This window comes from Dendrobates tinctorius, unplaced genomic scaffold (genome assembly GCF_039654945.1).
Source record: "Dendrobates tinctorius isolate UK_male_01 unplaced genomic scaffold, ASM3965494v1 ptg000111l, whole genome shotgun sequence".
NCBI classification, from domain to species: domain Eukaryota; kingdom Metazoa; phylum Chordata; class Amphibia; order Anura; family Dendrobatidae; genus Dendrobates; species Dendrobates tinctorius.
In genome coordinates, this window is record NW_027361779.1 from 36,900,551 (window position 1) to 36,917,485 (window position 16,935).

Below are 16,935 nucleotides of genomic sequence, written 5' to 3' on the forward strand. Positions count from 1 at the left end.
ACTTGCACGGCAGACAGCTGTAGTCTATCTTGGGGACTCCTCTCTCCTGAGTCCCAGCTCACTATCCAAGCTGCTGTTGTGCCCTCAAGTCTTAGATGGGAGTAGGGCATTTACAGCCCTCTACTCCTCTGGTGTCTGTTGCAGGACCGTTAGTATCCGTACAACCGTGGAGAACAGGCTCCAGTTCATGCGCTCTCTCCAGAGATGAGCTTGTCCTCTCCGCTCTATCTCAGCGCTCCTTCCACACGTCTGCACACTTCACCCTCCGCAGACTAACTAACCACCCCTTCCTCTTGGCTCACAGAGAGCACTCCTCCCCTTAATCCCGGTTCAGAGTTCCCCCTGCTGGCCTGGAGTGGAACTGTGTTGCATGCATAGATTGACTGCGAGAGAGACCCATCATTGCCTCCAAGCCTGGCATTACCCTCCCTGGAGGAAGGCAAAGCCACTGTGGCGAACTTACTCCTGGGGGCGCCACATATATATATGTATTGAAGAATATTTTCTTGGAAAACTGTGTAAATTACACAGAGAATTGCTCAAAATAAAAAAGCTCATGCTAAAATTGCATTGCAATCGGATCGCTTGTAAATCGGATGATAGGTGTTAAAAAATCAGAATGTACTCGCTTAAAAATCACATGACACTTGCATGCCATTCGTCCCACTTCTCTGGAACGAAATCTGACCTTTTTTTTTTTAATAGTGATGGATATGAGCCCATGTTGCAAATGTTTTTCTACAATTGCTACAATTATGAAATCCTGGCAAAAACGCTGACGTTCTACCATAATCGCAGCAAAAAGAGGCAATGCTTGAACCCAGATTTAGATAAGATAGTGTTCAGGGAAATAAGCATTCGTAAACACATTAATTCCCTAATTTACCTGTTAAAGAGCGATTTGCCAGACAAATTAGCAAAACACTTGTTTGTTGATTGCAATCATGTTTAAACTTGCACAATCATCGTTCTCATTAGCACGTGCTGATAACAATTATATTAGCAATCGTTCAGTATGCATGCTGTAGGATTGTGGCCAGCCTGTCTAAACAAGCTATTTATCAACCAATTATATGGCATGTGGTCGATCGGGGGTCGTTTAATGGCCGCAATCATGCAGTCTAATTAAAGTCAGCATTAATTGCCAATCCATTTACTAGGTAATAGCAAGCAACCGTGACTTTTTCTTCCCAATAGTTTCATTTGTGCTAAAAATAGATTTATTTTATTAAAAATATCAGTGAACTACCCCATAGATAATAGGTATGAGTGTTTTCTTTGAAAAACGTGGACAGCACTAATACAATCAAAACTGAGGACTGAATGAGCTCTAAGGCTACGTTCACACGTACCGGAACTCTCGCGGAAATTACCGCGAGAATTCCGGAATTCCATTCTGCGGGAAAATCGCATTTTAAATTCCCGCAATTTTCCAGCGGAAAAACCAGCATTTTGCAAGCGTATTTAGCTCGCAAAATGCTAGCGTTTTCCAAGCGATCTGTAGCATCGCTTGGAGAACTGATTGACAGGTTGGTCACACTCGTCAAACATAGTGTTTGACAAGTGTGACCAACTTTTTACTACTGAGGCCGCCTATGCAGCATCAGTAGTAAAAGATAAAATGTAAAAAAATGTAAAAAATGGTGTTATTCTTACCTTCCGACGTCCCGCGCAGCTGTTCCCAGTAATCCTTTGCGAAAATGCCCGCGATGATGTCCGTTCTCGCGGGATCGCGACGTCTCGCGGTTATTCGCGATGACGTCGCGCGAATGACCGCGAGACTTTGCGATCCCGCGAGAACGGACGTCATCGTGGGCATTTTCGCAAAAGATTACTGGGAACGAGAGCGTGGAGAGAAGCGGGAAGGCTGCGCGGGACGCCGGAAGGTAAGAATAACAATATTTTTTATTTTAAATTCTATTTTTTACAGGGATATGGTACCCAAAGCCAGGAGGACAGTTTCCTCTCCTCCGGACCGTGGGTACCATCCGCAAATGTTCTGCTTACTTTTCGCATGGTGTGCACAGCCACATGCGGGAAGTAAGCGGAACAATGCATTCCTATGGGTGCGGGATCGCCGCGATTCCGCAAAATTAATGAGCATGCTGCGGTTTTTACAGCAAAGCGATTCCGCCACGGTAAAAACCGCAGCATTAGCACAGTATTGCGGAATCCCATAGGAATGCATGGGATGCTTATTTTTCGCGGCAAAATCGCGCGGTTAAAACCGCCGCGGAAACGCGAAAAAAACGCCACGTGTGAACTCAGCCTAAATGTCAGTTTTAGTAAATCAGCCGTGGAGTATTAGGATTAGTGCAGGGCTTCCGCAGGCATTGGCCGCCCCATAACCACAGTGCAGCTGCTGTGTGTGAATATAGGCCCATAAGCTTGATACTGGCAATATAATGGCAGAGCAGACCCTGGTGGACCTATTCAGGCTTGCACCACATCGATCTTCATACAGATCGTTCATCCATTAAGGCTTCATGGCTCGAGATCGGCCCAAAGGCCTCATCTTACAAACCAAATCAATTTCAATTACTGATTTGAAAAAAGATGCTGAGCAGCAGAGAAGCATCTCACCTAACAACAGGACCTAGAAACAAAAGATCATGATGAACAGCTAGCAACACACTGACTTATTTGTGTCAATGATTTACTAGGTAAACTATGTGTGTTGTGCCCCTATGGAATTTTGGAGGGCAGTTCTGTACTCCGCGCACAGGGATTTATTACAGGAAAAAGAGCGGTCTAGGAAGGGTGACAATTCAGGTCATTTCAGTCCAATGCAGCCAACAGCCATGATCAAGATGTGATTACATTGCGAAATATCCAGAGCACTGTGAGAAAGCAGCATGATATGAAATAAGAGCAAGAGGAGACTTGAGGCAGAGGCCAAGGCTGCTGCTATCTGTCTGCTAGTGACTCAGCACTTCCATTCTCCTCTCCCCTGGTGTCAAACAGGACCTGTCAGCTGATCCTCAGCTCTGCCCCACAACTACTACTACACAATCACACCTAGCAGTATAGACACAATACACAGCTGCAGCAGGATCAGCTGATCTCCACTTCACCAGCACAGTCACTAGCTCTGCCTGCTGCTTACTGGATTTGGACCAGCCATGTCTTCTCAGGTGGTGAAACAAGAACAAGTGGAAGACCAGGATGCCAGGAAGACTTTCCAGTATACCAGGAAGAGGGGCTATGACATAACTCGTGACCCACATCTCAACAAGGTAGTAGGACCCCAAAACTATATGTACAAATCTGTGACCTCTAAAAATTGCAACCCCTGCAGACTGCTGCTGTTGGGCCTGTTAGCCTCATTAAAATGTTGATTTAGCGCTTTTCATTGCACACAGCTTAAGTGGTAACATTGTAGGTATTCTAGGGTCACTACAGAATATACAAGTTTTTTGCTAGTATACTACCATGAAGAATACTGTCTATATGTCAGAGTCATTCATCAGAATCATTACAGAATAGACAAGTTTTTGCTAGTATAATGATTATCTTGTGTTATGTGAGATGCCCCAGTTTTATCGTGTTAGGCCTCATGCTCCAGGGATGTATGGAGGATTCCATGCAGCATCCTTATCGAGAGCTTTAGACACTTCATGTTTGCATAAAATCAGAGTTATTCAATGATACGGTATGGTCATGTACACTTTTATAAATGGTATTTTAGCATGTTTGTGTGCATCAGGTCTTGGGCTAGAGTTAAAGGGGTTGTCCAGTCCCAACCGATAAGTCTGCAGTCACTCTGTGTGGCTGCAGACTTATGACTCCCCCCAGCACATGCATTGTGCGGATATGCCGGCTTCTGACCTGGGATCGGAGGGTATGTATACTTTATACATACTCCTGGCCAGTGGGCGCTGCCTCTCTCTTCATACACTTGTAAGGTGCAGGGTTGTGCCCACTTGCCAAGAGTATATATAACTCATACATACCCTCTGGTCCTGGGTCACAAACCGGCAAATCCCTGCAGAAATTCATAAGTCTGCAGTCACACAACTCCTTTAAGTGACAATTTAATCCTTAAATGATTTCTGGATCTCCTCCTCTTTTGCTTCTAGTGATGGGTAATTCTCTACGGATTTAGTACAAAGTGCTTGCTCTCTTATGTGAATGATGGGGGCCTGGCATCCTAGTGAGAGCCACTTGCAGTTTCTGAATGGCTTGACTCACAAGGAGTAAAATGACAGTGTTGGTCTGCCGATGGGGCTGAAACACTGCTGACCCATCCTAAAAATGTAGGGTTTTCTACTGTATTGGACGGCTATGATTTTACTCAATATACATGTTCACCTTATTGTGAATACATACATTTAGGTCCATAAATATTTGGACAGTGACTGAATCTTTGTGATTTGGGCTCTGAATGTCACTATTTTTTATATAAAATGAAATAACTGAGATGCAATTGAAGTGTAGACTTTCAGGTTTAATTAAGAGTTGAACAAAAACATCCTGTGAAACATTTAGGACGTGCAGCCATTCTTCTACAAAGCCTCTTGCACAGGACAAATTAACTTTACCATAAATAAAATATTCATTTTTAATACTTTGTAGAGAATTCTTTGCAAGCTATGACTGCTTGAAGTCTGGAAGCCATGGACATCACCAAATGCTGGTATTCCTCCTTTGTGATGCTTTGCCAGGCTATTACTGCAGCTGAATTCAGTTGTTGCTTGCTTGTAAGTCTGTCTGACTTAACGTTTGTCTTAAGCATGTGAAATGCTGCTTGATGGGGTTGAGACCTGGTGATGACTTGTCCATTGCAGAATAATCCACTTCTTTGCCTTAAACTCCTGCACTGCTTTCACAGTATATTTTGGGTCATTGTCCATGTGTACTGTGCTGTCCAATCAACCTTGCTGCATTTGGTTGAATCTGAGCAGAAGGTACATCCCTGTACTAGTGTTGAGCATTCTGATACTGCAATATCGGGTATCGGCCGATATTCGCAGTATCGGAATTCCGGTACTGAGTTCCGATACTTTTAGTATATCGAATACTGGAATCGGAAATTCCCATAATGCAATGAGCCAGTTTGATTTTTTTCAGCCAATGAGGATCCTAAGAAGTGTGGGCACATCCTGTTAGAGCATGTTAGGCATGTAACTACTGGCATGGCTGTGATTGGCTGCTGAAATGATGTCATGATGCACTATAAAAGCCGCCGCCACCATTTTGGGTTCACTCTGCTGTGAATTCAGTTAGGGATAGGACGCTGCTGTTCTGAGGGACAGTGTGACCTAGCGATTTGCTATATTGTGCTTTACCCAGGCTACTTTATCAACCGCTGTAGCTTTCTTTTACCTTGCAGCGCTGTTCACGGCTGTCTGCGAGGTCTGTGTGAGTGCAGCTCATGCTGTAGTGTGTTCTGCAGCCAGCCACCTCTGGTTGTAGTCCACTCAGCATGCATCACTGCCTCATACATTTGTTCTTTTTTGCATTAGTGCTGCTCATTTTTTCCTGATTTCTCCTATTAGTGTGGTTCCATCCGTATCAAGCTAGATTGCTTGCAAACACTATATAGGAGTAGATAGAGAAGCCTTTCTGCAGCCGTGCAGTGCTAGTGCACAGTTCTCTGCACTGTTCACGGCTGTCTGCGAGGTCTCTGTGTGTGAGTGCAGCTCACGCTGCAGTGTGTTCCGAAGCCAGCCACCTCCGGTTGTATTCCGCTCACAGTGCGTCACTGCCTCATACATTGTCCTTTTTAGCATTGGTGCAGCTCATTTTTCCTGATTTCTCCTATTCATGTGGTTCCATCCGTATCCAGCTAGATTGCTTGAAAACACTATATAGGAGTAGATAGAGGAGCTTTTCTGCAGCCTTGCAGCGCTGTTCACGGCTGTCTGCGAGGTCTCTGTGTGTGAGTGCAGCTAACGCTGTAGTGTGTTCTGCACCACCTCCGGTTGTAGTCTGCTCAGCGTGTGTCACTGCCTCATACATTGTCCTTTTTTGCATTAGTGCTGCTCATTTTTCCAGATTTTTCCTATTAGTGTGGTCCCATCCGTATCCAGCTAGAATATTTACAAACACTATATAGGAGTAGATAGAGGAGCCTTTCTGCTGGCTTGTGCCCTGCACCCCAGCCAGATTAGTATTAGCCTATTTTTTGGAGCTTCATCTATTGCATTGTAGGTTACCTTCCTGCATTGTAATAGCTACAAAAAGTTTGTGATGCTATCGGTTTTACATCTTTGGGCACATCCAGTGTCTTTTTGTGAAAAAAAAAGTTAATAAAGTTCACCAAACACTCCACTTTACAGTTGTGTAGGTCACATTAGCTCATATTAAAGTCTAGTCCACACTTTATAAAATTAGTGTTTCTTATACCTGTTAGCAGCTGTTCAGGAATAAGCACACTAAGCCCTTAGTACTTTTCTGCCTATCTTTATCAGTCTACCAAGATGAAGAAGGCAAGGAGTAAGGCACGTGGTCGTGGGTGTGGAGTTTCTGCAGGGAGAGGACGTGGGGATTCTGTGCCTGCTGCGGGCACCAGTGACTCAGCATCCCCCAGTTTTCCCAGGGAACAGTCCTTTAAGCGCAGCTTTGTAGGAGCTTGCCGTACCCCACTGCTGCGGGACGAACACATTGAAGCCGTTGTCGGATGGATGGCAGCTAACGCATCGACTTCAATTAGTTCGAGATCCTCTCAGGTCCATAGCACTGAAGAGCACCCATCTGTCTCTTCACCACCTGCCAAATTGCCCAGGCAGTCAGAGAGCCCTGGACAGGAGCCATCTCTACTTCTGTTCTCTGAATCTGTTGGCTTGGAAAGAGGGGGCCAGCCAAGCAGCATTCGAGAATTTGAAGAAGAGGTAGTATGCAGTGATGTGCAACAGCTTTGTCTCTCTGAATCTAAAGAGGCGGGTGGGCCAGTGCCTATGGTCAGCACACCTCAGTACGCATCTGATGAGGAGACTCAGGTGCCACTTTCTGGTGCGTACTGTGCTGTCAAGACTACCCAGGAGAAGCAGTCATTTGATGAGGGTAGTGTAGATGATGAGGTCCTTGACCCATCATGGCGTGAGGTACAGGAAGGTGGTGGGAGCAGCTCTGAGGAAGAGAGTCCCCGAAAGGCCAAAAAAGGAGGGAGAGGGAGGGGGAAGACTCGGTTGCCTGTAGCCTCCACTTCGGCACCCACTAGGAGCATGCCTCTTCCAAAACCCAAAATGGGCGCTCCCAAGACTTGCAGTGCCTGGTCCTTTTTTGACACAGTTGCAGATGACATTTGCTTTGTCAAATGCAAGCTGTGTAATCAGAAAGTGAAAAGAGGGAAAAGTGTCAGCAACCTCAATACCACAAATATGTGGAAACATGTGCGGACCAAGCACGTGGTGGAGTTACAAAGACACACTGAAGACCTAGGCCAACCTACAGCGCCACCTACCACCTCTTCAGCTCGTGTTGTAGCCTCTTCCTCCAGCTCACATACAGCTGGTTCGGCTTCCTCACAGGATCGCCATGGAAGAACCTCTGGCGGCACTGTTGTACAGAGACACAGTGTCATTCCACCCAGAGCACCATGTTCCCTGTCATCCTCACACTCCCAGGCCAGTCTACAGCCATCGGTAGCACAGGCATGGGAGAAAATGTGCCCATACTCGTCAAACCACCCCCGAGCACAGGCTCTGAATGCTGGCATTGCAAATCTACTGTCCCTTGAAATGCTCTCATTCAGGCTGGTGGAGACTGACACCTTCCTTAACTTCATGGCATTGGCCGTCCCATAATACAACATGCTCAGCCGCTTTTATTTCAGCAGGCAAGCTGTCCCTGCCCTGCAAAAACATGTGGAGGGAAAAATTAAACATGCGCTACTAAACGCCGTCATTAGCAAGGTTCACCTGACCACCGATGCGTGGACCAGTAACCATGGACAGGGACGATATCTTTCCCTCACTGCCCATTGGGTAAATGTTGTTGAGCCGGGTTCAGATCTTGAGAGTGGTGCTGTACGTGTTCTGCCAACTCCACGGATTGCAAGAATTCAGTCTGTACACATTGACTTCTCCTCATACCCCAGTTCCTCTGAATCAGCGCTGTAGGAGCCGTCAGAGTCTACCTCCACATGGATCCGTGAATGCTTACCTGTTACGACCGATATGAGCACAGCCGTGGCCAAACATCAACAGGCCATATTGAAATTAATTTATTTGGGGAATCGAAGCCACACAGTGCAGGAGCTCTGGATTGCCATCAAGCAGGAGAGCGACGTGTGGTTTGTGCCAGCGAATCTCCAGCCAGGCATGGTAGTGTGTGACAATGGCCGAAATCTGGTAGCAGCTCTGGGCCTAGGCAACATCACTCACACCCCATGTCTGGCACATGTGCTCAACTTGGTCGTGCAGGGTTTTTGAGGGACTATCCAGATCTTGATGCACTGCTGCGCAAGGTCTGCATAGAGTGCGCTCACTAGCGGCGTTCCAGCATGGCAAGATCGCGCATTGCAGCTCTGTAGCACCGATTCCACCTTCCAGAACATCGCATCATATGTGACCAACCCACCAGGTGGAATTCAACGTTACATATGTTGGAGAGGTTGTGTGAGCAGCAGTAATGGAGTACCAGCTGCATCAGGAGCAAACAAGTCGCACTGCGCGCCGTTCACACTTCACCACCACTGATTGGGCCTCTATGAAGGACATCTGCCATGTTTTGCGTGCCTTCGATGATTCCACGCGGATGGCGAGTGCAGATGATGCACTAGTCAGCATGACTATCTCCCTTATCTGCCTGCTTGAAAAAACACTGCAAGCACTAAGGGAGGAGGTTGTGGAAGAGGTGGAGGATGAGGAGTCACAAATGCCATCTGCTTCTGGACAGTCTGCGCAACGTGGTTCCTCACAAAGGCCTAGGCAGGGGACACTTTGTGAGGAGGATGAGGAGGAGTCAGTGGAGGAGGAAGACATCTGTCCAGAGGAGGGAGGTACACAATGCTCTAGTAGTCAGTATGTAGAGCGAGGGTGGGGTGATGCAGAGCAGGCAGAGATGACGCCTCAAGCAGGGGACAGCGTTTCTTGGACAGTTGGCAGTCTGCAGCACATGGTTGATTTCATGCTGCAGTGCCTGAGAAACGACCGCCGCATCGCCCACATTCTCAACACGGCTGATTGTACACCCTCCTAGATCCTCGCTACTGGAACAACTTACAAAGCCTCATAACACCGTTGAACCGGGAGCGTAAAATGCGGGAGTACCAAGACACACTGGTGCATTCCATCATGTTCTCCATTCCACCCGAGAGCAGTGCTGCTAGTGCTTTACAAAGCAGCTCAGTGCGTCGAGGCAGTGGAGGAAGCTCTGCACAAAGAGGGAGCAGAAGCAGCACCTCAGCACAAGGCAAGACCAGTATGGCCCAAATGTGGCAAAGTTTTGTGTCCCCGCTACAAATGTCTACACCATCACAGACGGCTCCAGTCAGCAGGAGGCAACGTTTCCGTCAGATGGTGACAAACTACATGTCTTGCCCTCTCAGTGTTCTCCCACACGGCTCTTCCCCCTTCAAGTTTTGGGTCTGTAAGCTGGATACATGGCCAGAGCTTAGCCAGTATGCATTGGAGGTGCTGGCTTGCCCTGCTGCTAGTGTATTATCGGAATGCGTCTTTTGTGCCGCAGGTGGTGTACTAACAGACCGTCGCAAGCGACTATCTTCCTATAACGTTGACCGGCTTACTTTTCTGAAAATGAACAAGGCCTGGATCTCACAGGAATTTGCCAGTCCTCTTCCAGATTAAATAATTGGTTGGCAACAGTATCCAGGTCTCCTGTTGTGTTCATGTTTCTACCACCTGAACTGTAATTCCTGGGCTCCAACACCGCCAGTTGCTGCTCAGAAGTGCCGTCTGCCCAGTCAACACATGCTCCAGTGTTATTGGAGTCCAGTAATGTCAGTTGATCCCCTGCTGTGTGTCCGGCAATTTCTCCTGCTCTGTCCACATTCACACTACTACAGATATAAAAACTTGCTCCAATTAGGCCTCTGCCTCCACTCTGTTTCTATTATTTACCCTGGGCTCCAACACTGCCAGTTGCTGCTCAGAAGTGCCGTCTGCACAGTCAACATATGCTCCAGTGTTATTGGGGTTCAGTAACGTCAGCTGATCCCCTGCTGTGTGTCCGGCAATTTCTCCTGCTCTGTCTACATTCACACTACTACAGATATTAAACTTGCTCCAATTAGGCCTCTGTCTACACTCTGTTTCTACGGTAATCCCTGGGCTCCAACTACACCAGTTGCTGCTCAGAAGTGTCTTTGGCATGGATACTCCCTTCTGCCCAGCCTGGTTCCAGCACGCCAGCTGTTTCCGGGTAGTGTCAACGTCACTTTGCCTCCAATACGTTGTACTGTCGTGTTGCGGTCGGGTTAGCCTGCAGTTTAGGTGCTTCCTATGTGGGCTGCGGGATCTGGCAATGAAGGCTGGTTCCATAGTGCCAATAGGACAAGCTCCCCCTGTTGGACTGTGGGTTTCGGTAACTCCGGCCGGCTCGCGACCTTGCAGCTTTTTTTTTCATGTGTACCTTCTGCTGCCTATCTGTGTTCCAGTACCATTAGCTGGTTATTTGGAAGTCAATCTTGAATATGTCCCCCTGGGTTCCAGTAACGTCAGCTGGTTCCAGGCAGAGCCTTTGGCTTAGGTGCCTCCTTCTCGGTATCCGAGTTCCACCAACATCTGCTGGTCCTTGGTAGTGCTTTCTGGCACAGGTACCTACTGCTTAGTAAGCGGGTTCCAGTACCATCAGCTGGTCCTCGGTAGTTACATTGGCTCTTGTGCATTCGGCTACCCATCCAGGTTCCAGTACCATCAGCTGGTTCTCAGCAGTTCCTCAGCCTTCTTGTACCTTCTGCTACATTTCCAAGTTCAAGCTTTTTGAAATGGTTTTTGGTAATCACTCTGGATCTCCCTGACGACGACCCCAAAGACGACGACCCTGAAGACCACCCCGAAGAAGACGACGACCCTGAAGACCACCCCGAAGAAGACAACGACCCCAAAAACGACGACCCTGGAGGCGACAACCCTGAAGACCTCCCCGAAGAAGACCAAGAAGATGACCCTGAAGAGGATGATGAAGGAGAAAGTGTGGGAGAAGTAAAAAAGAAGGTAAAGAGCAAGGAAGTAGTGAAACATAAATACCTGACAAAATATAAAAAAGCTTAACATAGTCAATATCTTTGTAACTCCTAACGTCTTAAAAAAAAATAAATTAATTCCTGCTATTCTGTTTGATTGGGCTAAACCTCTATGCCTTTAATGTCTCCTCCACCTCCCCCAATACATTCTACATTATTCTTAGTTGTTTTTCTTCACGTAGAATTAACCTACAAGGAAAGTAAGGGTTTATTTTCATTCCGATATTTGTGTCCCATTGACTTGCATTGGTTTCCGGTATCGGAATCGGCGATATCCGATATTTTTGGGGTATCGGTCCAATTCAATCCGATATTTCCTGATATCGGAAGGTATCGCTCAACACTAACCTGTACACTTCAGAATTCATCTTTCTGCTTCGGTCCTCAGTCACATCATCAATAAACACTAGTGACCCAGTGCCATAGGAAGCAATGAATCCCCATGCCATTACATTGCCTTCACCATGTTTTACAGAGGATGTAGTTTGCTTTGGATCATGAGCCGTTCCAAGCCTCCTCCATACTTTGTTCATCCCTTCATTCTAATACAGATCGATCTTACTATCATCTGTCGAAATAATGCTTTTCCAGAACTGAGATGGCTTCTTTAAATTTTTTTTATTGCAAAGGTATGTGCACGCGCTGCGGATTACGCTGCGGATTTTTCCGCGCGGATTTGGCTAAATCCGTAGGTCAAATGACCTGCGTTTTACCTGCAGATTTTGTGCGGATTTCCCCTGCGTTTTTACACCTGCGTTTTTCTATAGTTGAGCAGGTGTAAAAATGTTGCGGATCCGTAAAAAGAATTGACATGCTGCGGATTTGAACCCGCAGCAAAGCCGCGTGGAAAAATCCGCAGCATGTGCACAGCGTTTTTGAAAATAGGTAGACTTGAATGGTACTGTAAACGCAGCAGAATCTGCTGCGAATCCGTAGGGCCAAATCCGCTGTGGATCCGCAGCAGAATCCGCAGCATGTGCACATACCCTAATCCGGCCTTTCTATGTTTAAGGCTGAATAATGGTTTGCACCTTGTGGTGAACCCTCTGTATTTTCTCTCATGAAGTATTTTCATTATGGTAGACTTAGGCCTGTTTCACACATCAGTTTTTCCTCGTCAGTCAAGATCCGCCAATTTTTTTAAAAAACAGATTTTAGCGGCTCCCGGGCTGATGAGACGGACCCTGCAACATTTTTTTGCAGTGACGGTCCGCTATTTTCACTCCGGGAAGCATTTTAACCCTTAAATCCCGTCCCGGGAGCCGCTAAAATCTCTCTCTCTCTTCTCGGGATCCTCTCTTCCATGCCCGCGAGTTCCCCACTCATTTCTCGCGGCTCATACCCGCACTCTTCTTGTGGCCCCGCTACATCGGCGGTACTTTGTTTCAGGACTGTGGTTCCTTTAACACTCCTAGATCGGCGGATCCCATCAAACCAACGGTCCGGTGGCTCCCGTTGGTGTTTCGACAGACACGGATCTGTTCTCTGCCTTTTTGGCGGCTGGCAACTGACGGGAAAAACGTAAGTGTGAAACAGACCTTAGATTCCGAAACACCTACTTCCTGGAGAGTATTGTTCATTTGGGTGTATGTTGTGAAGGGGTTTTTCTTCACCATGGAAAAGACTCTGTGGTCACTCACTACTGTTGTCTTCTGAGGTCGTCCAGGTCTTTTTGAGCCACCAAGCTCACCAGTAAACTTTTTTTTTTGCAGAATGTACCAAACTGTTGATGTGGCCGCTCCTAACATTTCTACTACCTCTCTGATGGATTTTTTTCTTTTTTTTCAGCAAAATGATAGCCTGTTTCTCATCCATTGAGAACTCCTTTGATTGCACATCGTGGGTTCAAAGCAACAGCTTCCAGTGCAAATGCCTAACCTGGAATCAGCTGCAGACCTTTTTCCTGCTTAAAGGGAATCTGTCACCCATTTTTTGTGATTTGATGTAAAGATATCATTCAATTTAGTGTCACATAAGCATTATAGCAGTACTTTTGATACCCCCTGACTCCCCACCTTTGATGCATAAATACCATTTTTAGCTCTCCTGTGGTGTATGTAAATCTCAGCGGAGAGGACCGATGGGCGGGGCTTATTCTCCTTCTCTCCCTGTACAATGCTTATGTGACACTAAAATGAATGATATCTTTACATCATATCACAAAAATGGGTGACAGATTCCCTTTAATTAATGATGGATTAATAAGGGAAAAGCTCATGCAACCCGCTAAAAAGCTTTAGAGATAATTGTCCAAGTACGTTTGGCCACTTGAAAAAGAAGCAGCTACATGTTAAAGAGCTGTAATTCTAAAAATTTGACTAATTAGGATGTGAATACCCTCAAATTTAAAGATTAGAGTCTGCACTTTAAGCTCATATTAATTATATAACTGTATCTTAATAAATATGTTGTTGGTGAACAGCCAAAATGCTCAAACTTGTGTCACTGTCCAAATATTTCTGGACAAAACTGTATATAATAGGGATCCATTTGGGATGCAAAAGAATCAGCTCTTTTTGGTGAGAGGACCCAAACAATCCAACACACCAAAAAAAAGCAGGACTTCACATCAGTAAATGTTTCTGTATTCTGAAGTTTGGAAGTTATCCCCTATCAGTGGTCACTGGATTCTGACCACTTGGACCCAATGATTCTGAGGATGGGGTGGGGGGAAACATTTGAATGGAGCAGTGGTCTGTTATGCACCCCTTTGATTCATTCATTCTTAATGGGACCACTGGAGATAGTCGAGAGCAGTGTTAGGCTGGTTTTCGGCACTCCCTTGATATATGAATGGAGCTGCAGTGCACATGATTGTCTATTGATCCTTTCAAATGGGGACTCTTAAGCCACTGTTCTCCCTATTGCTGGGGGTCCTGTAAGATGGAACCAGAGTGATCAGGACGTTATCCCCTATATACCACATAGAATATATGACTTCCAAACTTAAGATGTGCAGAAAGAAATCGTGATTAAATTATAAGAAAAATACGAATAATTATGAGATGTGTTAAATGTACTCTAGGCTTTGTGCACAAGGCTCTGCTGTTATACAGGTTTTGTGAGGCTGGGATGTAGTTAGGGTGGAGCTGGAGAATCATGTGTATGTATGCTTGGTCCAGAGCCAACAACTCTCACTGCCAGTTTATATAGATTTGGGTATAGGGCTACAAATTTAAAACCAGGATAAAGGAAAGCATCAGCATAACTGCTGTCAGGTTCTATGTGCATGTAGCCTATATACAGTACTGTGTGAAAGTTTTAGGGAGCTGTGGAATAATTTGCTTTCAAAAATGGAAGGGTCAAGTGCAAAATGAATAAACAATTGAGAAATCTAAATCATATGAATATTTGGTGTGACTTTACTTTCAAAACATAAGCAATTCTTTCAGGTAGACTTGCACAAAGTCAGGAATTTTGTAGGAGTATTGGGTAACCAATTATACCAAACAGATAATTGGTCATCATTTTCATATGTACAGTAGGTTGAAATACTGCCTGTAATTGAAACAGAAACAACTGTGATGAGGCTTAAAACCAGGGGAGAAACAACCAAACTCTGCCACAAAAATGAGATTGTGGAAGACTGTACCATGTCACAGGTCATACATAGGGATGAGCGAGCATATTCGTGGGTGTTCGGTACTTGGCAAGTAATGCGGTACTCGTACCAAAGCGAGTATTTCACTACTCGCCTCGCTATTCGGTTCTCCCACCCAGCAGTTGCCAATCACAGTAATGCCGGACCCTTCTTGGTTGTGGGTGGCATTACTATGATTGGCTGGCCGCCCAGCTTCCTATGAGTCATCAATCATAGCCTGGCACTAAGCCCTCCCGCCGCCATTTTCTGCACATTGCATGCAGAACACAGCTAGTGTAGGGAGAGTGTGAGCAGCTGCTAGGGAGAGTTGTGTTTTTTTGTTCAAATCAGCCAGAAATCCTCTGTGAAACCCAAAAGCTCTTTTCAGAGCTGAAAGTATATGGTCAGCGACCGAGTAGTGACCGTTTTCCCAGCTTTTTTTAGGTCACATTTACCCCTGCAGGGCAAGTTTTTTGTGCTGCTGCCGTGCTGCATTCACAGCGAATAGCATGCACGCACTGTACTGCACAACTGACACGCAGTCAGCACTGCTGTCTTGTGTGGTGTCTGGGGTGCGTATTCTTGCCTTAAACCTCAGGGCAGTTTTTTGTGCTGCTACCGTGCTGCGTTCACATAATAACAGCAAATAGTACGCATGCACGGTACTACACAACTGATACGCAGGCAGCACCACTGTCTTGTGTGGTGTCTGGGGTGTGTATTCTTGCCTTAAACCTCCGGGCAATTTTTTAGTGGCAGCATCACTGTCTTGTGTGGTTCCTGTGGTGCGTAATCTCACCTTAGACCTCAAGGCAATTTTTTTTCTGCTGCTGCGGTGCTGTTTGTAAAACACAAAGCAGTACTAGGCTGTAGTGCTACATTCCACAAAGCACTAACTGCTCCTTGTTCCCCAATATCTGCATCTGAACATCTGCAACTATGGCAGAAAAATCCAAAATTCCTAAAAAGGCTGTTGTGAAGGGACAGGGACGTGGACGTGGGGTAGTTGGTGCCCAACAAGGCACAGAGTCTGGGAGATTGGAAAAGGTTGATGCATCTAGTTTCCTGTCAAAATTTCCTGGTCTGGAACATAAACGGGCCTGGAAGCCAGAAGAACAAGAGCAAATACTTGGATGGCTGACAAGGCCTCCACGAAATGTTCTAGCCGCACCCAATCATCCATGACAAAACAGTCTACTGTCCATACAGATAACGCTCGGTCATCCTATTCTCAACCTGTTCCTAGTTCATCACCCGGACAGGAGTCACAGGAAACATTTGACCCCAACCTTGGTCACTCCGAGGATCTGTTTGGTCCATTTTCTTTCATTGCCTCTGGCCTCTCACCGCGCAACATTGAAGAGGAACGTGAGGGGGTATCGTCTGTTGAAGATGGACAAATATTTGAAAGCCCACGTCCAGAAGAAAGCCACTTTCATCCACATGATATACCGGGTGAAGAGGTGGAGGCTGATGGTGATGACACACAGTTGCCATCTGTCCAGTCGCCAATATCAACACGGAAGGAGGATGACATGGACGACGAGGTGGCCGATGATGAGACCACCGATTCGACCTGGGCCGTTGACATGCATAGCCAGCACAGCAGCACAGAGGATGAAGGTGGATACGTAGTACCAACAAAGGCACCAAGGGCTACTGGTTTGAGCAGAGTGCAAAGTGTGTCAACTGTTGCCAAGAGCAATCCCTCTGTGCCCCAAGTCAAGACAAGGGTGCGTTCAGCCGCTGTCTAGAAATTTTCCGATAGTTCTTCTGAACCAAATGTTGTCATCTGTAGCATCTGCCATAGGAAGCTGGGCAAAGGCAACCAAAGCACCACCAGTATGCGGAAACACGTGGCAGCCAAGCACCCTAGTCAGTGGGCTGAACAACAGGGTAATAATAATAATAATAATAATAAATTTTATTTTTATAGCGCCGACATATTCCGCAGCACTTTACATTTCAGAGGGGATTTGTACAGACAGTAGACATTACAGCATAACAATAATCACATACAGTAGATTATAACAAATACCAAGAGGAGTGAGGGCCCTGCTCGCAAGCTTACAGTCTATGAGGAAAGAGGTAGACACGAAAGGTGGGTGGTAACAGTTGCCCTGATTGTATGGACCAGCCATAATGTTAAGTGTGTAACAGTACAGACACAGAGGGCTAATGGATGCATAAAGCATGTGGGAACATG

General features: G+C 46.2%; 1 protein-coding gene across 1 annotated transcript in view; it reads left to right on the plus strand.

Annotated features, from left to right (window-relative positions):
• Positions 1–2,921: 2,921 nt before the first annotated feature.
• Positions 2,922–16,935, plus strand: part of ME1 (malic enzyme 1) — a 458,080-nt gene continuing 444,066 nt past the window's right edge. The window contains exon 1 of the mRNA XM_073589660.1: positions 2,922–3,236. Coding sequence (XP_073445761.1) covers positions 3,123–3,236 — 114 coding nt within the window. The 5' untranslated portion in view covers positions 2,922–3,122. The remainder of the gene's footprint in view (positions 3,237–16,935) is intronic.